The following is a 21945-nucleotide window of genomic DNA, read 5'->3' as shown; positions in this document are numbered from 1 at the left end:
GATTGTTCTTCCCTTTTTGGGAAATCTAGAATCTGAGCTGGGTGAAGAGCAGAGTTAGTCCGACTAGGTTGCACAGTGCCTGTTTTCAGTGGTCCAGAGTGAGAAGGACGGGAAGACATTGTCTGCCATTGGGATCCGCTTCTCACCGCCTCAAAGGTCCTTTTCCAGGAACCAGCGAGGCCAGAAGAAGATGTGGTTCCACAAGTCTCAGGTGTTTTCCCGGGATGCTCAGGACTTGCCTTCCCCCAGAGGCAGAGGGGGATATGATGGCAGAGGGAGAGTGGCCTAATGGTTAAGGTGTTTGCCTTTCAAACACAAGGTGCAGGGTTTGAGTTTCAGAAGGGATAATTGGCTAGGCTTAAAATGGCTTGCAAGGGCAGTTAGCTTAATACTAACCTATGAACCTCCCTAGAGGCAGAGGGAGTCCTAGGAATTTTGGGTCCCAAGAACCTTTCTCAGATAAACCCGGACAGCAGCCCTGAGGGGGTCGCCCGGCTGTCCATCTCTGGAGGCAGTTGGGGGGGTCACTTGTCGCTTCACCCACTAGCATGGGAGTCCATCGCTACAGATCAGTGGGTGCTGCAAGTCCTATCCAGAGGATATTTCGTCCCCTTCAAGGATCTTCCCCCCCATCCAACAAAGCCCTCACGGACGTCCCACCCATGCAGCAGGAGGAAGCAGCAGTGCAGGTAGACTCACTGCTAAGAAAACAAGTCATCCAACCGGTCCCCCAGACCAATCTGGGGTTTATTCCAGGTTCTTTTTAGTGCCAAAAAAGACGGGGGACCTCAGACCAGTATTGGATCTGGCCAAATCTAACCTATCAGTAACCAAGACAAAATTCCGCATGGTCATGATTCAATCTATCCTGCCTTATCTGCAGACCAGAGACTGGATGTGCTCGATCGACCTCCAGGACGTGTACTATCACATCAAGATGGACAGGTTCTCCCGGAGGGTCCCTCACTTCTGGCTGGGAGCCAGTCATTACAAATTTTGAGCCCTCCCCTTTAGTTTCACCACAGCCCCCTGGCTTTTTACCAAGGTAATGGCAGTAGTGGTGGCTCACCTAAGGCTTCAGGGCATTCAAGTCTTTACATACCCGGATGATTGACTGTTTACTGCCCCCTCAGAGCATCTACTATGTCAGACCAGGGACTCCTTCCTTCATCTAGCCAACAAGTTGGGCATTACATTCTAAAGACGTGTCTGGAGCATCTCTCCCCGGGCCTCCACTGAAAACAGGCACTGTGCAACCTAGTCGGACTTTACCGGTCAACAAATGTTAAATAAATAAAATAAAATTACTATTAATATGAACAACTCTGCTCTTCACCCAGCTCAGATTCTAGATTTCATTGGGGCACGACTGGACACAATACAATCAAAGGTGTTCCTCACCTCAGACAGCATACGCAGCTTGAGGTTACACATCTTACACATTCTCCATACCCATTTACCAACAGCGGAAGCGGTGTTAAGGGCTCTAGGTTCTATGATGGCCACGATAAATCTTCTTCCTATGGTGCGCCTTCATATGAGGGTGCTGCAGTGGACACTGGCAGTTCAGTGGTCACTGTTAGACCTTCCTTTGTCTTTTCCAGTGAGAATTTCAAAAGTGTGCAGGGACTCCCTTTGGTGATGGATTCAGTCCCCAGATCTCCTCAAGGACGTCCTTTTCAAGCTCCTTTACCCCAAACCATGGTGACCACGGATGCCTCCCTACTGGGGAGGGCACTGCTCCGGAAGGACAGTCCAAGGCACGTGGTCCACTTCTGAGACCTATCTGCACATCACTGTTCTAGAGATGAGAGCGGTTCTTCTTGCGTTGCAGGCCCTCCGTGCTCATCTTCCTCTGGGAATGACTGCATTTCAGATGGACAATATGCCAGTGGTCTGGTATATCAACAAACAGGGGGGGACCAGATCTTATCCCTTATGTCGAGAGGCCATGACAGTGTGGGAATTGGCGATCTCCGGCTGTTTTCTGGTGGCAACGCACATCCCGGGACAGTCCAACATTTTAGCAGACAGGCTCAGCAGATCTATCCTGATACCTTAAGAGTGGTCTCTGAAGCCTTCAGTAGTGGAACAGATCTTCCTAGAGTGCTGTTGTCCTTGCTGTGATATTTTCACATCTCCTTCCAATGCAAAATGCAGTGAGTTTTTTGCTCTGAACCCCCTGCCGGGGGAAGCTCCCAGAGACGCTCTGATTCATGGCTGGCCTCCCAGGCTTCTTTATGCATATCCTCTTCTTCCCCTCATGTTGAAGTTTCTACAGAAAGCTTGAAGGTTGGGGAGTACTGTAATCCTCATCGCCCCATTCTGGCCTCGACAGGTTTGGTTTCCCTTACTCGGGTATCATCTAGTTGTTCCACCATAGACCTTGGATCCGGTCCGGTCTACTTTCACATCCCTTTGGGATCCCTCATCCAGATCTGGACAGTCTGTAGCTCACTGCTTGGCTGCTCTGGTTCCCATGATTCTTAGGACTCCCGGTCTGTCATCTCCTGTCAAGTCCATTCTGGTGGCGGCTCATAAATCGTCCACCAGAAAAGTTTATCACAGTAAATGGAAATGTTTTTCTATATGGGCCATTCAGAGGTCTTTGGTTCCTTTCACTCCACCTCTTTCTGCAGTTTTAGATTTTCTAGCTAGCATTTTTCATCAGGGTGCTAGTTCCTCAAAGGTGAAGGTTCAGCTAGCTGCCATTTCTAATTTTCATGTTGGGGTAAACATGTTTTCATTGGCTTCCTCTAAACTTTGTAAAATTTTTCTCACAGGTGCTTTTCTTCTCGGACTCTGTTAAGAATCCGATTCCTCCATGGGACCTCACTTTGTTGTTGCAGGCATTGGTTTCTCCTCCCTTTGAGCTTACAACATCTGTAAATCTACAGATTTTGACCTGGAAAACTGCCTTCTTGGGTGCCATTACATCTGCTAGAAGGGTGTCGAAGCTTTAAGCTCTTTCTATCAAAGTCCCTTACATGATCTTTCACAAAGATATAGAGTGTCGCTATGCACTAACCCGTCCTTCCTTCCTAAGGTAGCTTTGGAAGTCAATATTAATCAGATTATTAATTTACCAGTATTTTTTTCCGAACTACCAGTACAAAGGGGAATACAAATTACATTTACTGGACGTACATAGGCATTTGAGGTTTTATCTGCACAGGACTAAACCTTTCCACAAGTCTGATCAGCTTTTTGTGTCCTATGCCAAGCCCTTCCTAGGTAAACCTGTCTCAAAAGTGACTATTGCTCACTGGATTTCACAATGTATTGGCCAGGCTTACTCAGAGGTTCATCTCTTCCAGGAAAAGTGAAGGCTCATTCGACCCGATCTATGGCTACGTCAGCGGCCTTTTGGTCTAGGGTCTCTTTGGATGATATTTGTTCAGCTGCTACTTGGGCCTCATCTCATACCTTTATTTCTCATTATAAACTGGATTTGGTCTCTAGGAGTAGAGCATCGTTTGGCTGTGCGGTGCTCCAGAATATCCTTCTATGAAGGCCTCCCAAGAGTTGGGTAGGTGGGGACTCTGTCCCACAGGTTGAAGAACAAATGAAGTAAACTACTTCAGATAAAGAAGTTAATAAGTTATGTTCTCACCATAACGTTCCATCTGAGTAGTTCTGCTTCATTTGTCTTCAACCATTTCCCCCCTCCTCCTTCCCCCTAACCTTATCCTTTTGGATATGACATGTCCTTTGTACTGGACAGTTATTGTTGGGATCTTTGGTTCTGTCAGGACTAAAGTTCTTTTATAATGCGTGTGTTTGAGGATAAGGTGTCATGGGTCAGGTATCTGATACCTGTTAGGCAGCAAACTTGATCTGAAGGGAGAAAGGGTGATGGGGGCATTATGGGTAAAGGGAAGAGCATGGAGCTCAGAGCTGTAGCTGGAAAATGTGGCTGTGTCAGATCCAATGTGGATCTGAGGACCTACAGGTTGAAGACAAAATAAGTAGAACTACTCAGATGGAACATTATGGTAAATACATAACTTCTTTTTATTTCCCATTGTATGTGTTATTTTGATTTATTTTTGCAGTTTTTGCCTGCAGTACCTGCCAAGCATAAACTTTCTCTTGGTCTATCAGCCCATTTGTCCAATTCCTTGGGTGAGGGCCAACCAAGAGAGAAAAATTATTATGGTAGCCATTAGGGGTGGTTTGAAGCTTTTCTGCTCTTTCTTCAAAACCTTAATTGCATGTGTACATGCACCCCGCCCCCTCCCAGCAAAGCACTGGGTATGCAATGGGCTGTACACAGAGGGTGTCTCCTCACTTCTGCAAGGAATGTTTCCTCCATGCAGCACTGTATCTCCCCTCATGGCATGAGTGGTGGTCTCTCCAATCTACTCCAGGGTGACTGCAGAACCCTCTGCGCCTCCCAGTGGATACAAACCTTGCCCACATGGGAGAGCGGCGAGTGTAACTTCCCCATCAGTCCTCTCTTTCCGTGCTTCTCAAATGCCAGAACTGCTAATTGAAGCCCGGTCGCCTGGGTCACAGTGAGGATTCTATACTTTTGTGTCAGCCTTACTGTGTATTTTTATTTTGTTTCACTTTGTGGCCTAGGTCTTACCTGAAAAGAGTCCTTGGATCGGTGTATTAAACTTTTTAAAAATATAAAAATAAAAATCTCACTTTCCTTTGAACAGATGAGTGTGTCAAATCCAGGTTAGACACCCTCCGAGGTTCTGGTAAGTACTGACACAGATGTGGTATCTTTAAAGTAAGCAGAACTGAGCAATTTAGTTTTCTGGATGACTTTTAAATAGAAGTGCTGAAAGACAGGGTGTGAAGTTGTTCAATCTCACCGTTCATTCATCACTGATGGGTTCGGAGCCGATCCTTGGCTCTGACACTGCCAACTAGCAAGCTCAAAGTTCTCCAGTAGCTCGAGACCCCACCCCTTATCCCATAATGCACAGCTGGAATTACCTCAGATCTAGTTTGCCGTGGCATGGATCTCTTGGTTTCCAGCTTGGCTCGAGACTTTATTGGGAGTTTTTCAACTTTCAGCAAGTTATATTTTCACTTTTTTTTATATACTTTGTTCTATTCATAGTAGCAGATATACTAGTTAGTAAATAGTATTTTTTTCGGGTTCCTATGAGTTCAAAAATGCATTATGTCGAATGCGTTTTCGTCGACACATGTACAGCGAACAGGCAAAACAGTGAAGTGGCTGTTCAGCTAAATATTTCCCTGGGAAAGAAGTCGCTTGACTGCTTCATTGTTTTGCCATGTTCTGAAGTGTAGTGTGGTCCATTGTCCGGTATAGCTGCCGAGCGTGATTGTGCAACAGTTACTGACCTTAGGGTTAGGGTGCGGGTTAAGGTAAGTGCATATGTTTTAAAATGTTTATTTTTTTTTTTTTTATTAAATGTATGTTTTATGTTATGTGCATGTTTTAGTTGTTTACTTTTTTTGGGGGGCATATTAGGATTGGGGTATGTGTGTTGTAGTGTGTGGCTGTGTGTATGTTTGTGTGAGTTTACTTAGTTTAAAAGCTCTAGTCAAATAGTTGTGGAGTTGTGTGTTGTGTAATGAAAAAAGGACAAGCATCCAAAGTCTGGTTTTAAAAAGTGCCCAGACTGCAGACAGAAAATGTCAGTCACGGATGACCATGTACAGTGTGTTTGTACTTTTGGTGTGGTACATCTGCAAGGAGTCTTGTAGCATATGTCATTCCTTTCAAGAGTGAGTGCTGAAAGAAAGAAGGGAAATTGATTGATAGTATCATTAAGCACCCCTTTTCTGAGGCATTGTCTGACCAGGATGGAGCCAGTAAATCATCCAAATCTTCTAAGTCTTGCACTGATTCTAGATCCAAAAACCTCCTTCCATGTTGCTCCAGTCGCTCCATCTATCCACTCTTCCAGGTCCTCTGTCCAGCTTATATGATCTCTGGATATGGACTAGCGTTTCAGAAACTCTTAAAGGCACCAGTTAAACCAACACCTGCTTCAGTGTCGCTGGCTCTGCTTCATCTGCACTTCCTCATCTCAAGGTCTGGCCTCTTCTTCCCTAAAGTGTGTGTGTTCCTTTCCTCTCTGGTCCCAAGACCCAGAGAGAGAGAGATAGCCATAACCCGCCTCCTGTTTGCTTCTGCTCTTCTCTCTCCTCCAGTTCCCAAAATTATTTTCCTGTGCCACTGTCGAGCAGAGCCACAGAAGTGATCCCAAAAAATTTCCTATCTCCCATCAATCATCAAGATTTTCTTGAACAGTGCTAATGAGGAGCTTTGATTGATATAGATAGGTAGTTTGTTCCCAGAGTATGAAGTCTCTGGAACAGGAATCTCCCTCCTCCCCATCTGTTTCTTTAACTCTGTGTAGGCTGATATGCAATCAGAAAGCTGTTTTTTAAGACGGCCTGCATAGGGCATCTCTTTGAGAGGCTAATCCTCTTCTTTGAGGTATTTCTGTGTGGCCTTTCCAATTGTTGTAGATGTTGTGAGAGGTTATACCAAAAGGGTTTTTGGCCTATAATGGGTCTAATGGTAACCTTTGTGATGAGGTGCCACATAGAAGGATTTCCCTGACTACGTATGATGTGATTATCAAAACAATGCACTTTTGGCATTGAGCTTGAGGCCATAGCTTTTGACACCCAGGCATCTGTCCAGCAAGGCCCTTTGTAGGATGTCCACACATTTTGAGAGTTTGATTATGAAGCTGGATTTAAATAAAATACATGTATGAATTGTAGCCTGGTAATGCAGGGGTACTCTCTGGAGCCTTGAACCAGGTCTTTGTCACTGCACAGATGTCTATGTTCTCCATTTTAAGGAGTGCCTCGAGAGAGTGCATTTTGAGGTTTAGACTTCTAGCATTGAGTAGCAATACCCTCAGATTCTTCTTGCCTGTACCTGTTAGGGTGGTGAATTTGTCATTTGAACCTTGCCTAAAAAAGGCACTATAGGGGTGGCTAGAGCCTTAGCCAGTATACGGAATCCCAGGGGCGACAGGTGCAGGCCATCTCTGGCAAAGCATCATGGCTTTTCGATCATGTCATCCCAGGCAGACAGATACTGGATCCCCTTAGAATGACACCAGAAGCTTAGCCAATTGTTGAAGTCAGTCATTTTGTCCTTGTACTGTGGTATCATTCTGGGTGATGGCAGGATGCTGCTCAGGGCTAGGGTCATACCTGCCTGGGCTACAAGATCGGACAGCTCCTCCCTGTCCCTTTTCATGTAGTCCAAGGAGGTATGTCTCAGGTCATTCACACCATCATGGACAATGACAGAGTCATATTTGTACTTGTTGTGGAGTGACCTGAGTGCATGCGTTATGGGGTGGATCCTGGCACCCGACAGGCAGCTGACAGTAACGTTCTCCTTGTTTAGCCTGGTGAGTGGAACATCAGTGTGCCTGACTATAGAGTCACCTATGACTAGAGTGTTGGGTACGTTGTTATGCCTTATGGGCTGTGGTAGAGTGGCACACTGAGTTTGTGGGCTATGTGTCATTTGGGTTGTGTTGGGGGGGGGCAGAGGTTGCTTGTGTTTCTGCTTTGGAGGTCCCTGTTGCTTGGGCAGGTTTTTACTGAGAGCCTCCGCGAATGTAGGTGTGTGTTTTGTGTTTGTGTGTGTGTTTTGGTGGTGTAGGTTTTGAGGGACTATGTGCTGAGCGTGGTGTGGTGCAAGTGTTTACCTTCTCCTCTTGACTATCTAGTCCAGTCTTGGGTGAAGAGAGCTTTGCTTCCAGTTTGGCTATATAAGTGCATCTCTCACAAGTTGTAGTGTTGGGTGGTAGGAGGAGAGGGTTGTCTGTGTACATGAGGCAATTACTGCATTGCCCCAAGATGCCCAGATTCATCAGGTTGACAGGAGAAAACACATAGGATACCGACCTGGATGAATCAGAAGGGTCCCCCAGATCCCCCTCTGAGGACATCTCCTTTGCGGAGATTCTTGAAATTCTTAGGCAGAGCGGTGATTGGCAGTCCAAGAGCCCTACTGAGGATGAGTCGGTTCTTCTGAAGGCGTTTGGGTCTCAACCTTCCACCTCTTGAGTATCTCCGCCCTACAGTGAGCTTATGGAACTGGTCTCTCATAGGGCGTGGGAGTCTCCAGAATCTATGGAACCTGTTCCTCGGAGGCCTAATAAGTTTATTTCACCCCCTGTGGATAAGTCCTTTTTGACCAAGGGAGTCCCTGTTGATGCCATGGTGGTGGCAGCGGCAGCCACCAAAAAGGAAATATCTGAGACTTCATTTATCCATCCTCCTAATAGAGAATCTAGGATCATGGATAGATATGGGAAACCCATGTTCAGTTCAGCGACTTTCTCACTCAGATCACTGAACTACTTGACACATTTTACCAGACTGCAGAGATCTCCTTAAGGAGTTGGGAGATACTCTTCAGAGTGCTGTAGCTTCGAGTGTATCCGATAAGATTGCCACTCAGCTCTCGACCCTCAATTCGATAGTCAACTCGGTCCATGCATCTCGTATCATACGCAGCTGATAGTTCGAGCAGAGCCGCAGGTACAAGAATCGCTCTCCGTAGGCATGCCTGGATGCGACTCTGTTCCTTCGCGGAACCTTTCAGGTCTTCCTTTAATAATACCCCATTTGACGGCTCATCCTTGTTTGGGCCAAAGGTGAAGGAGACTTTAACCAGGTGTGAGCAAGAAGGAAAGACTCTGTCTGCCGTCGGAGTCCATTTTTCCACCCCCACTTGACCCTTTCCCAAAGGTCAGAGGGGAGGAAAGATGTGGTTCCGGAAAGCCCAAGGAGGTTTTCAAGACACATGGCAGAGGAGGGGGCTTCAATGGAAGACGCCACCCTCGTGGCAGAGGGGGTCCGCAACACCAGGGTGACAGAGATCACTTCTCTGGTCAATCCTGCCAGCGGTCCTGAAGGGAGGCCCACCTGTCCTACTCTGGAGGCAGTCGGGGGTCACTTATCTTTGTACCCCAAAGCCTGGCTAAATATAACAAACAATAGTTTGGTACAAAGTATCATTTCCAGAGGGTATTTCATACCATTCTCCACCCAGCCTCTTCCCATCAAAAAAATCCCAGACGTTCCACCCAGTCACATGGGACAAGCAGCAATAGAGGTACGCCGATTGCTAGAAAGAGTCATCCAGCCAGTCCCAGCAGACCAGACAGGATTCGGAACTTACTCAAGGTTCTTTTTGGTTCCAAAGAAAACAGCGGACTGGAGACCCATTTTGGATCTCAGCAGACTCAACCAATTTGTGAGAAAAGAGAAGTTCCAAATGGTCACGCTACAGTCCATACTCCCCTTGTTGGGGAAGGACAATTGGATGTGCTCGATCGATCTCAAGGATGCGTACTACCACATAAAGATGGCCAGACCATCCAGAGATCACCTGCGTTTCCAGCTGGGAGCCAATCATTATCAATTCCGAGCTCTGCCCTTTGGTCTCACTACAGCCCCCAGAGTGTTCACCAAGTGCATGGCAGTAGTCACAGCTCACCTGAGGTGTCTAGGCTTCCAGGTGTTTCCGTATCTAGACGATTGTCTCCTTACCTCCACCACCAGGCATCAACTTCTTCAAGCGAGAGAAGCTACTCTGACACTCTGCGATCAGCTAGGCATTACAGTCAACTTCGAAAAGTCTGCCTTGTTGCCATCGCAGCATATCGTGTTTATAGGGACAGAACTAGACACGTCAACCACCACTCTTCGCCTTCCGCCAGAAAGAATCTCTATTCTTCACCAACACATCATGTCCCTAATATCAAAGAACAGAGTACCAGCAGCAGAGGTATTGAAAGTTCTAGGATTGATGGCGGCAGCTGTTCTAGCAATCCCCTTAGCAAGGATGCATATGAGAATCCTTCAATGGCTTCTATTCACGCAATGGTCTTACCAAGAACTTCCAATGAGTCACATGATCCTGATAAATTCCTGCAAGAAGGATCTTCAGTGGTGGTTGACATCTCTTCATGTCACAATAGGACGTCCTTTCATGCTTCCCCCTCCAGTTGCCACTGTGACCATGGATGCTTCCCTGATAGGTTGGGGGGGCTATTTTTGGGAAAGACTGCCCAAGGCACATGGACAGATCAAGAATTACATCTGCATATCAATGTCCTGGAGATGAGAGCAGTACTTCTAGCATTGCGATACTTTCAGGACTCTCTTCCTCTAGGGACAGTTGCAATACTGACAGGCAACATGTCAGTGGTCTGGTATCTGAACAAACAAGGCGGGACCAAGTCTTATCCCCTTTGCCGAGAAGCCCTTAGAGTATGGCAGTGGACAGTGTCATCCCAGCGCTTTCTGTTGGCAACGCACATCCCGGGCAAATCCAATGTAGTAGCGGACAGACTGAGCAGAGCAATCTTGTTGCCCCACGAATGGTCCCTCAAACAAGAGATTGCAGACAGGATCTTCCGCAAATGGGGGCCAGCCTTCCTGCAACCTCTTCACCAGTCACATCAACAACAAATGCAGAAGCTATTTTGCCCTAATTCCCATGCCAGGTCACTCCCCGAGGGATGCTCTTGTCCACGATTGGCCCCCGGGTCTCCTCTATGCATTTCCACCAATTCCCCTGATATCCAAATTCTTACAGAAAGCAAAGTTGCTGGGACGGACATTCATCCTCATAGCCCCTCATTGGCCTCGGCAGATTTGGTTCCCATTTCTTTATCATCATATTCTGGAAGATCCATGGATCCTGGACCCAGTTCCGGACTTGTTGACACATCCGTCAGGGGATCTTCACCCGTCATTGCAGACACTGAAGCTAACCGCCTGGCTGCTGCAATTCCCCGCATAGCCAGGTTCTATAATCTTTCCCATGACACTAGTCAGATTTTGTTGGTTTCCCACAAACCTTCCACCAGCAAATTGTATCGTAGTAAGTGGAAGAGATTTTCCATTTGGGCTTCTTCCCACAACATTGACCCTTATCCATTGTCTTCTATCTTACAATTCTTGACAGAAATCTTTAACAAAGGAGCAGCGGCTGCTATGGTGCGAGTACAATTAGCTGCTATATCTAATTTCCATCTAGGGATCGATGGTTTGAATATTATGGCTCCCCAATTGTCTAAAACTTTTCTAAAAGGTTCCTTTCACATAAGGCCTCCAGTGAAGACACCTTATTCCCCCTGGAATTTGAATTTTATGATGTGAAGTTGTTAAATCTCGCCATTTATTCTCACTGATGGGTTCGGAGCCGATCCTCGACTCCGACACGGCCGATAGCAAAGCTCAAGGTTTGCCAGAGCCCCTTATCCCACAATGCACTGCTGGAATTACCCCAGATCTAGTTTGCCGTGGCAAGAGAGATCTCGGTGATCCAGCTAGCTCGGACCATTTGTGGGAAAATAACAGCAAGTTTTATAAAAAAAAAAAAAAACTTTCCTTTTTGTTTCTATTATAGTTGTGTGTCAGTATTAGATAATTACATAATATAATCTATAGTTTTAAATAGGTAGTGCCCTGTTGGCTTAGTTGGTTTGTGTGGGCCTTTAGCCCTATTTACTCTTTAGTCCTTTCTTATAGTCAGGGTTTTTCTCTGTGGGCCTCTTTAGTCCTATATTTGTAATCTATAATTATATTGTTATAGACAGTGCCCGGATTGGGCTTAGTTGTTTTGTGGGTCTTTACAAGTGAGTAAGGACTTTACTGTCTTACGTTTTGCAGTTTACTGTTTTGTTTTGGTTAACTATGTTGGATGAAAAGGAGAAATCCCATCCTAAATCAGGATTCAAAAAATGCCCAGATTGTGGGCAGAAAATGTCCGTCACTGGCGGACACATTCAATGTGTCTACTGTCTGGGGGCTAAACACCTCCAAGACACTTGCAGCATTTGCCATTCCTTTTCTTCAAGAGTCCTCTTTGAGAGGAGGAGGAAGCTAATAGACAGGGGATTGCTACAGCAATCCTTTTCTGAGGTGTTGAGTAGCCATGAGGGTACTAGCACGTCTTCCAAATCCTCAAAATCCAAATCTTCAGACAAAGTGACAAAAAAGGCAAAAATTTCAGAAGGAGAGTCATCGGTTCCACAGACCTCTGAACTGAGTGTACCTTTGGTTTGGAGCCAGCTCTCAGTACTGGAGCTGGTCTCTGAAGTTCCTTCTTCTCCTCTGCTCCAGTCAGCACCTTCGGTACATTCAGCTAAGTCCTCAGTCAGCCTTTCAGATTTGGACATGGATCGGCTAGAGCAGAAGCTTTTACAGACACCAGGGACTTGCCAAATTGTTGTCGGCCCCGACCAGCTTGATGGTGCCGAAGACCATGGAACCGGATTTGTCTACTCTTTTCCGAGCCGTACTGGACTCTCAGAGCCGAAGGAAACTGAAACAATGATTGTCAAACCCTTGGAGCCGATACCCGCACCGGTGTTATCGGCTCCATCTACTCAGATGTCCTTGGCACCGACCGAGGACTCTAGGAGCCGACGCTCTCCCATTGGGTCCGGGGAGGATAGTCAAACCGATTTGTCAGTGCCGACTTCCTCTCGGGGCTTCGGCTCGGATGAGCTCGGCTCCTACCTCGGGCTCGGAGCCCAGGGTTTCAGTGCGGGAGGATCGGACAGTACTCACAGGTCTGTCCACTCCTTCTCGTCGGAGCCATGGTGCCTTCAATGCTATGAGGAGAGTTTTGTCTCCAAAGACAACGTCAGCATCGGTTCAGCCTTCCCTCTCCCCTCAAGCTCCTGTGTCTGCTTCTTCGTCTACCGGTCCCTCTAAGCGTAGAGACCCCGAGCCTCAAGTACCCCCCACAGGGCATCCCCTGCTCTTCTGAGACCTCCCCAGATCCCCCCACTGAGGAGGTGCCCAGGAAGAGACTGTGCAAGAGGAGGCACCTAGACTCCCCACAGGAGTCTTTGACATCTGACACGGACTTAGATGAGTCAGAAGGGTCCCCTCGATACCCCTCTGAGGATATCTCCTTTGCAGAGATACTAGAAATCCTTAGTCAGAGGGGCGATTGGCAGTCCAAGACCCCTACTGAGGATAAGTCTGTGCTCTTGAAGGCTTTTGGGTCTCAACTTTCCAGTTCTTGGGTGTCTCCGCCTTATGACGAGCTCATGGAACTGATTTCTCGTAAGGCGTGGGAGTCACCGGAGGCCATGGAACTTGTTCCTAGTAAGCCCAATAAATTCATGTCTGCCCCAGTGGACAAGACATTATTGACAAAGGGAGTGCCTGTTGATGCCATGGTGGTAGCTGCAGCCACCAAAAAGGAAGTGTCTGAGACATCCACATCTATCCATCCTCCTGACAGAGATTTTAGGGTCAAGGATAGATATGGGAAACGCATGTTTAGTTCAGCGACTTTTTCTCTGCGATCACTGAACTACTTAACCCACTTTATGAGACTACAAAGAGATCACCTGAAAGAGCTAGGAGATACTCTCCAGGGTACGGTAGCTGCAGGGGTGGCCGACAAAGTCAACGCCCAGCTCACTACCCTAAACTCAGTGGTAAACTCATTCATGCGTCTCATATCCTATGCAGCTGATGTTTCGAGTAGAGCCGCTAGTTCTGGCATTGCTCTTCGAAGACAAGCCTGGATGCGTCTCTGTTCCTTTGCGGAACCCTTTAAGTCTTCCTTTATTAATACCCCATTCGATGGCTCATCACTGTTTGGGCCCAAAGTAAAGGAAACTTTAACCAGGTGTGAGCAGGAAGGCAAGATCTTATCTGCCGTTGGAGTCTGTTTTTCTACCTCTACTCGGCCCTACCCCAAGGGCCCTAGGGGAGGGAAAATGTGGTTCCGAAAAGCACAGGGAGCCTTTCAGGTCACACGTGGAGAAACCCCCTCTAGAGGCAAAGGAGGGGGTTATAATGAAGACACCACCCCCACGGCAGAGGGGGTCTGCAGCAACAGGGTGACAGGGGTCAGTTCTCCGGTCAACCCTACCAGCGTCTCTGAAAGGGGGCCCGACTGTTCGGCTCTGGAGGCAGTCGGGGGTCACTTGTCTTTGTACCCAGAAGCCTGGCTAAACGTAACATCAGATACATGGGTACAAAGCATAATTTCCAGAGGATATTTCATACCATTCTCTACCCCTCCCATTCCTGTAAACAGAATCCCAAATGTTCCACCCAATCTCAGGGAACAAGCAATCGTAGAGGTCCACAGATTGCTACAAAAGAGAGTCATCCAACCAGTCCCAGCAGACCAAGTTGGATTCGGAACTTACTCAAGATTCTTTTTGGTACCAAAGAAAACAGAGGACTGGAGACTTATCTTGGACCTCAGCAGACTCGACCAGTTCATAAAGAAAGAGAAGTTCCGAATGGTCACGCTTCAGTCCATTCTTCCCTTCCTAGGGAAAGGCGATTGGATGTGCTCCATAGATCTGAAGGACGCGTACTATCACATAAAGATGAACAGATGCTCCAGAGATCATCTGCGTTTCCGGCTGGGAGCCAGTCATTACCAGTTTCGAGCCCTGCCCTTTGGTCTCACTACAGCCCCCAGAGTGTTCACCAAATGCATGGCAGTGGGTCACGGCTCACCTGAGACATCTAGGATTCCAGATGTTTCCATACCTAGACGATTGGCTTCTCACCGCTACCACCAGGCATCAATTGACTCAGGCAACACAATACACTCTGATACTCTGCCATCAATTAGGCATTACAATCAACTTCGAAAAGTCTGCCTTATCGCCATCGCAGCATACCGTTTTTATAGGAGCAGAGTTAGATACCTCAACTACCACTCTACGTCTTCCTGTCGAAAGAGTCTCACTTCTCCGCCAACACATCAGCTCACTGTTGTCAAAGAACAAAGCTACAGCAGCAGAGGTATTGAACGTGCTAGGTTTGGCGGCAGCAATTCTGGCTATACCACTCGCAAGGATGCATATGCAAATTCTTCAATGGCTCCTCTTTGCTCAGTGGTCATACCAGAAACTACCGATGCACCACATGATTCTCATCACGGATTTTTGTAAGAGAAACCTTCGGTGGTGGTTGACGTCTCTTCATGTCACAATTGGAAGACCCTTTGTCCCCTCCCCCAGTAGCCACTGTGACCACGGACGCTTCCCTGATAGGGTGGGGGGGGGGCATTTCCAGGGAAAGACTGCCCAAGGCACATGGACAGATCAAGAATCACATCTGCACATCAGTGTTCTAGAGTTGAGAGCGGTACTTCTGGTGTTGCAGTACTTTCAGGACTCTCTCCCTCTAGGATCTATTGCAATTCAGACGGACATGTCAGTAGTCTGGTACTTGAAGAAGCAAGGCGGAACCAAGTCTTACCCCCTTTGAGGAGAAGCCCTCAGGGTCTGGCAATGGGCTGTTTCATCCCAGCGTTTTCTGTTAGCAATGCACATCCCGGGGAAATCCAACGTGATAGCGGACAAGCTAAGCAGGGCGATATTGCTCCCTCATGAGTGGTCTCTCAAACAACAGGTTGCGGAGTTGATTTTCCACAAATGGGGCCAGCCTTGCTGCGACCTCTTTGCCAGCCACATCAATTCAAAATGCAGAAGCTACTTTGCTTTAATACCACCTCCTGGTCATCCCCCGAGAGATGCACTTTTACACGATTGGCCCCCGGGTCTCCTTTATGCATTTCCACCCTTCCCTTTGATACCCAGATTTTTACAGAAAGCAAAATCGCTGGGAAGGACTGTTATTCTCATAGCCCCCTACTGGCCTCGACAGATTTGGTTCCCGTTTCTCCACCATCATCTGTTGGAAGATCCATGGATCCTGGACCCAGTTCCCGGACCTTCTGACACACCCGTCAGGGGACCTACATCCTTCACTGCAGTCCCTGAAACTGACTGACTGGCTAATCCACTTCCCCTAATTACCAGGCTTCATTCAATTTCAGAAGATACAAGACAAATTCTCTTGTCTTCTCACAAGCTATCTACCAGGAAATTATATGGCAGTAAATGGAAAAGGTTCTCAATTTAGACAACACGCAGAACATTGACCCTTTCCAAGCTCCGCTATCATCTATTTTAGAATTCTTGAAAAAAAATTTAAGGAAGGGGCAGCAGCTGCTACAGTTCGAGTCCAGTTAGCTGCCATCTCAAATTTTCACCTTGGGTTTGGTGGCTCAAATGTTATGGGCCATAAATTATCTAAGACTTTTTTCTTAAAGGCGTTCTTCATATGAGACCACCTATCAAAATTCCCTATTCTTCCTGGAATTTAAACTTTATGCTGTCTCAAATTATTCTTCCCCCTTTTGAACCAGCATCTTCTTGTGATCTCAAATATTTATCCTGGAAAACTATTTTTCTTGTGGCCATTACTTCTGCCCGCAGAGTGTCAGAACTTCAAGCATTATCTATCAGCCCACCTTGCATGATTTTCCATGCTGATAGAGTATCTCTCAGAACAAACCCCTCATTTTTACCTAAAGTCTGTTCTGAGTCAAATATCAATCAGGTCATTGAGCTGACAGTCTTTTTTCCCAACCACTCTAGCAAATTGGAATGCATGCTGCACAAACTTGATGTACACAGACAGCTCAGATTTTATCTTGACAGAACTAAGGATATTAGAAAATCAGATCAACTTTGTGTATCCTTCTCAGAAGCCAGAAAAGGCAATCCAGTGGCTAAAACAACCTTATCTAAATGGTTATCTGATTGTATATCCTTTGTTTATGAGAATGCGAGCATGCCATTAACACACAAACCTAAGGCTCATTCTACCAGAGCTGTCTCTACGTCTTCTGTTTTTCAAGCTAAATTGCCCCTTGACAATGTTTGCGCTGCAGCCACTTGGTCTAAGCCTCATACCTTTATCACGCATTACAGAGTAGATAAGGCTTCAAGGGACAGGTCTTCCTTTGGTTCCACGGTACTGAAGAACATACTCCCATGAGCCACCCAAGAGTGAGGGTGCTAGGGACGCTACCCATCAATGAGAATAAATGGCGAGATTTAACAACTTCACATAAAGAAGTTATGTACTTAACCATAACGTTCCATGTGAGTTGTTTATCTTGCCTTTATTCTCACGTCCCTCCCTCCTTGGCTGATGACTTAAAGGCTAGTACCATCCTGGTTATTCAATATTTCTTTTTCCCCTTCGGGAAGTGTCCTTGGTAGAAATAAATAAAAGGGTGTGTGTATATATATATATATATATATATCTATATATATATATGTACTGTTACTCGCAGCAAACAAGATCTGAGGTAATTCCAGCAGTGCATTGTGGGATAAGGGGCTTGGTCTCAAGCTACTGGCAAACCTTGAGCTTTGCTATTGGCTGTGTCGGAGCCGAGGATCGGCTTCGAACCCATCAGTGAGAATAAAGGCGAGATAAACAACTCACATGGAATGTTATGGTAAGTACATAACTTCTTTTTATCTCGTATTATTCTTCCTCCTTTTGAGCCTGCATCATCTTATGAACTAAAATTCTTATCATGGAAAACTATCTTCTTAGTAGCCATCACTTCAGCCCGTAGAGTGTCAGAGCTCCAAGCCCTTTCCATCAAGCTCCCTTACATGGTCTTCCATACTGACAGAGTATCTCTCAGGACAAATCCATCCTTTCTGCCCAAAGTATGTTCTGAGGTTAACATTAATGAAGTCATTGAGTTGCCCGTTTTCTTCCCTAATCATACCAACAAATTGGAATATATGTTGCATAATCTTGATGTTTATAGACAACTTAGATTTTATTTGGACAGAACCAAAGACATTAGGAAATCAGATCAGCTCTTTGTGTCCTTTTCTGAGACCAGGAAAGGTAAACCAGTTGCTAAAATAACCCTAAGTTGCTGTCGTATTGCATCACCTATACATATGCTTGTCATAAAATGCCATTATCTAGTAAGGTAAAGGCTCATTCAACCAGAGCAGTTTCTACCTCGTCAGCCTTTCAAGCCAAATTGCCTTTGGATAACATCTGTGCAGCAGCCACCTGGTCTAAACCTCACACTTTTATAACTCATTACAAAGTGGATAAGGCCTCCAGGGACAGGGCTTCATTTGGTTCTATGGTTCTGAAGAGTGTACTGCCGTGAGCCACCCAAGATCAGGGTGCTAGGGATGCTACCCATCAGTGATGAATGAACGGCGAGATTGAACAACTTCACATAAAGAAGTTATGTACTCACCATAACGTTCCATGTGAGTTGTTCCATCTCGCCTTCATTCTCACGTCCTTCCCCCCTTCCCCCTCCTGGCTCACAGTTGACCTGGAGGCTGTCTTCATTCTGGTTTTTCAATGTGTATTCATTCCTAGGTAGAATAATTATTGTACTATTATATGGTACTCAGCAAACAAGGTCTGAGGTAATTCCAGCAGTGCATTATGGGATAAGGGGTGGGGTCTCAAGCTACTGGAGAACTTTGAGCTTGCTAGTCGGCCGTGTCGGAGCCGAGGATTGGCTCCGAACCCATCAGTTATGAATGAAGGCAAGATGGAACAACTCACATGGAACGTTATGGTGAGTACATTTTTTTCTAACCTCCCTTTACTTGGAATTTGACTGCTATCTGAGGGAAGTTAGTTCAAGTGCCAGTATTGTGAAATAAGTGCACTGAAGTACACCATCTGGGAACTGTAACTCTATTTAATTAGTGTTCTGTGTAAGTGAAATTAGTATATACAATTTAAGAGGGGTTGGGAGTTCTAGGGTTTTCAGTGCAACTGCTTCAAATTATTTGTATTCACTCAGTTGAAGTCATCATGAATCCCTCCCTGCCTATGAGTTTTCAGCTAATGGTATTCCTTGGTTTACATATAATAAAAGCTTTGTATTCTGATTTTCATCTGACATTTTGTTTTACTTAGAACATTGTTTTGTGTTCTGAATACTCTTTTTTCGCCATCTTTCAGGATTTTACCGAACAGATAATCCACCATATTGTTACCATTGTCCTTATTGGATTCTCCTACTGTGCAAACTACATCCGCGTAGGAAGTCTGGTACTAATTGTCCACGATGCATCAGATTTCTTCTTAGAGGTGAGGAAAGCGTGTATGTCAGTTTTCTGGTCTTTTATGAATGCCACCTGCTACTGGCTTTTATATGACCATTGTACAAGACTGTAATGTAACAGACTGCAATTTTGTTGTAAAGATTATAATGTGGATAGGAAGTGTGGTTAAATCGCTTTCTTGGCCACATTTCTGTAGCAAATGTCTTGCGGATGAGGGGTTAAGAATTCTTCCTTGTCCATTTGTCATTTTTCATGTCTGATTCTTGACATACATGGTAAATTATATGCCAGATATGATGATCTTGTGGTCTAAGCAAGTTGAGATAAGTGCAGCTTATTTCATGTGTGTCACGAAAAATCAATCAATGTTGTGTTACAAACGCAGACCTTGTGAGCATTCTGAAGTAGTGACATTCAGCCATTAGTACAAGTCCAAAGAAGAAAGAGTTGGCCAGCTAGTGCTATAGCCAGTAAATACTTTAATTAGATGTTGAGTAAGGATGGACAGTCTTTGCAGACACTAAGATTAAGGTGAAAGACACGAAAAATTTGGAGTGTTAATCTGAGTAATAGAAAATAGATGTGGTAGAATAAGGGTATGTCTAAGTATTAGTTGCATGTGTAGCAGGCTTCAGTAGACCAGGTGTTTTTGCAGACTCCATGGTTCAAAACCTCAAAAAAGTCATTTATTAAACAAGTGCAGAATTTGAATCTAGAGATGCGAGTGGTATGCAGGCCATAAAATGTAATGTACTGTGTGTACCTCTGCAATGAAAACTTTGTTTTCAGTTACAATCACAGAGTTTGTGTGTTTCTGGATGGCTGGTAGGTTTCAGGTGAGTCACAGAAAAGATAGTGAAATAAGGAAAAAAACACCCAAGATTTGATGGTTAAATAGCATTTAGCTATGCTAATTTTTGCACAGTTTACACAAAAACAGTGAGTCTAGTTGCAGCATACCAGTTTTCTTTGTTTGATTTTAATGTCAAACGTTATTCATCTGTTTGGGCTGTAATATGACATAGATGTGCAGTTTTACCATTACATTATTTGTCATTAAATCAAGGGTACCTGGTGTGCCTGGGGCACCCAGGTTTTTGTAATTATTAAATCATAATTTACTGCACTGATTCATTACTGTCCTAACAACCACTGAAGAATCTTTCAGTCATCATACATCTACGTTTACAGAAAAGTACATTTAACAGGAAAATGCAGATATGAAATAGAAGTCAAAATAAACCATTAAATCCAAATCTTTAAAAGAAAAGAAATGCAGACACATGCGCGTACACACACACACACACACACACACACAGTCTGTAGTAGTAAACACTTTCTTAACATTTTATACTTTCTGTAGTACAACTCTGACATAGTACCTGGTCTTTGTATTGCATTCACTAAAGGGTGGTCTCAGGAACTGCAGAGCTCTTAAGACATGTAGAGCAGTCAGAAAGGCTCTCTAGTGCAACCAGAGAAGACCAGGTGCATTTTGGGCAATGTAATGCAGAAATCAGAATCATGGGTTGATAAGATTAAGTAGAAGTGTCCAGCCAGCAAAGTTTTAAGTAAGAAGGACAATGTAGTAGGTATTCCTGAAGTAGGAACAGGAAAAAGCTGTTGAGAAGCTAATGAAACTTACCTCTACTTGTGTGATAAATCCTATTGAAAATACTGATGACTGTAAACTGTTTTGCATTAAAAAATCCCATGTAAGGAGACACTGGAACTGTGAGATACATAGGTTCATAGGTGAGTACTAGACCAATGGCCCTGGAGCCAACACAAGCCTAGCCCAAGAACATACCCAGTCATCCTGTTACCGGACGTTAGTTCCTTGTACCCCTATCGAGCAAGGCTGTTAAGATAATCCCCGGGCTGAATTTCCTGTTACCCAACCACTCATCAAGATTTTTCTTGATGAGGACCAGTGAGGTGCACTGCTTGATATGACTGGGGAGTTTATGCCAGAGTATGGGTAGTCTCTGGGTTAGGAACCTGTCCATCCAGCAAGTTCTGTTTATTGTGGTCATGAGGTTGAGGTCCTTAGACCATGTGGTGCAGAGGGATTGGGTCTTTTTCAGATGAAGCATGTCTAGTAGCACTGGGTCTGACATGGCTTTGTATGCCAAGCAGAGATGGTCTCTAAGTAGGCGATACGAGACTGAGTACAGCTGTAATGTTTTGAATTGTCTGTGTGGGGCATTTGTTTTGAGTCATAGGATCCTCTTTGTGAGGAATTTCTGTGGCCTCTGCAGTTGTTCCAGGTGTCTAGTAAGGTACATGCCAAATGGGGCATTGTACTCTATAATGGGTCTAATGAGGGATGAGTAGAGAGGGATTATGACCTCTTTCTTCTTGGATAAGAAACCCTTTGTAATGAGGTATGCCACATAGAAAGACTTTTCCAACTATTCTCACACCTTGAGAGTCAAGAGGGCTACCCTTGATGTGATAGTTTGTGGGCACCGAGTTTTTCCCAAAAGGATAACCGTGCACATTTTGGCATTGAGCTTAAGACCATGGTTCTGGCACCAGCCATTGGTGTCAGTGAGGCCTTTTTGTAGGATGTCAAGCGTCAGCTTGAGAGTCAATAATGGCTCCCAGTTTGCAGTCATCTGCGAACTTGGTCACCCAGAGTCCTTTGGTGTTGGCTTGAACTTCAGAGTAGTATATACCAAACAGGAGAGGACTCATGACCGATCCCTGTGGGATGCCACTTGTAACTGCCCGGTAGTCGGATTTGGAGTCCGCTACTTTCAACATGTGGGTTCTGTCCGTGAGCCAGTTGGCAACCCATCTTATGATGTAGGGGTTGATGCCTAGGTTGGTGAGTCTGTCAGTGATCCCTGACTGGGGGATAGTGTCATAGGCCTTGGCCAGATCGAGGTAGGCTGTATGGACTGCCTTGCCTTCATCGACCGCTCTGGTGACAGATTCAAAGAAGTCTATCAGGTTGAGCAGACATGATCTGCCCTTCACAAACCCAAACTGTGAGGGATCCAGGGTTTAAAGGTTCCCAATATCCTTATTTATGAGGTCCATTATG

General features: G+C 45.5%; 1 protein-coding gene across 2 annotated transcripts in view; it reads left to right on the top strand.

Annotated features, from left to right (window-relative positions):
- LOC122817576 (ceramide synthase 2-like) overlaps positions 1–21945 on the top strand; it is a 1851243-nt gene that overhangs the window by 1582645 nt on the left and 246653 nt on the right. For both annotated transcript variants that reach the window (XM_044090613.1, XM_044090612.1), the window contains one exon: positions 18790–18918. In XM_044090613.1, the coding sequence (XP_043946548.1) occupies positions 18790–18918 (129 nt within the window). The remainder of the gene's footprint in view (positions 1–18789; positions 18919–21945) is intronic.

Source organism: Protopterus annectens, chromosome 13.part0 (genome assembly GCF_019279795.1).
Source record: "Protopterus annectens isolate FY-2018-M chromosome 13.part0, PAN1.0, whole genome shotgun sequence".
Lineage (NCBI taxonomy): Eukaryota > Metazoa > Chordata > Ceratodontiformes > Protopteridae > Protopterus > Protopterus annectens.
Note: the sequence above shows the minus strand (reverse complement) of the source record. Positions and strands in the feature narration are given on the sequence as shown.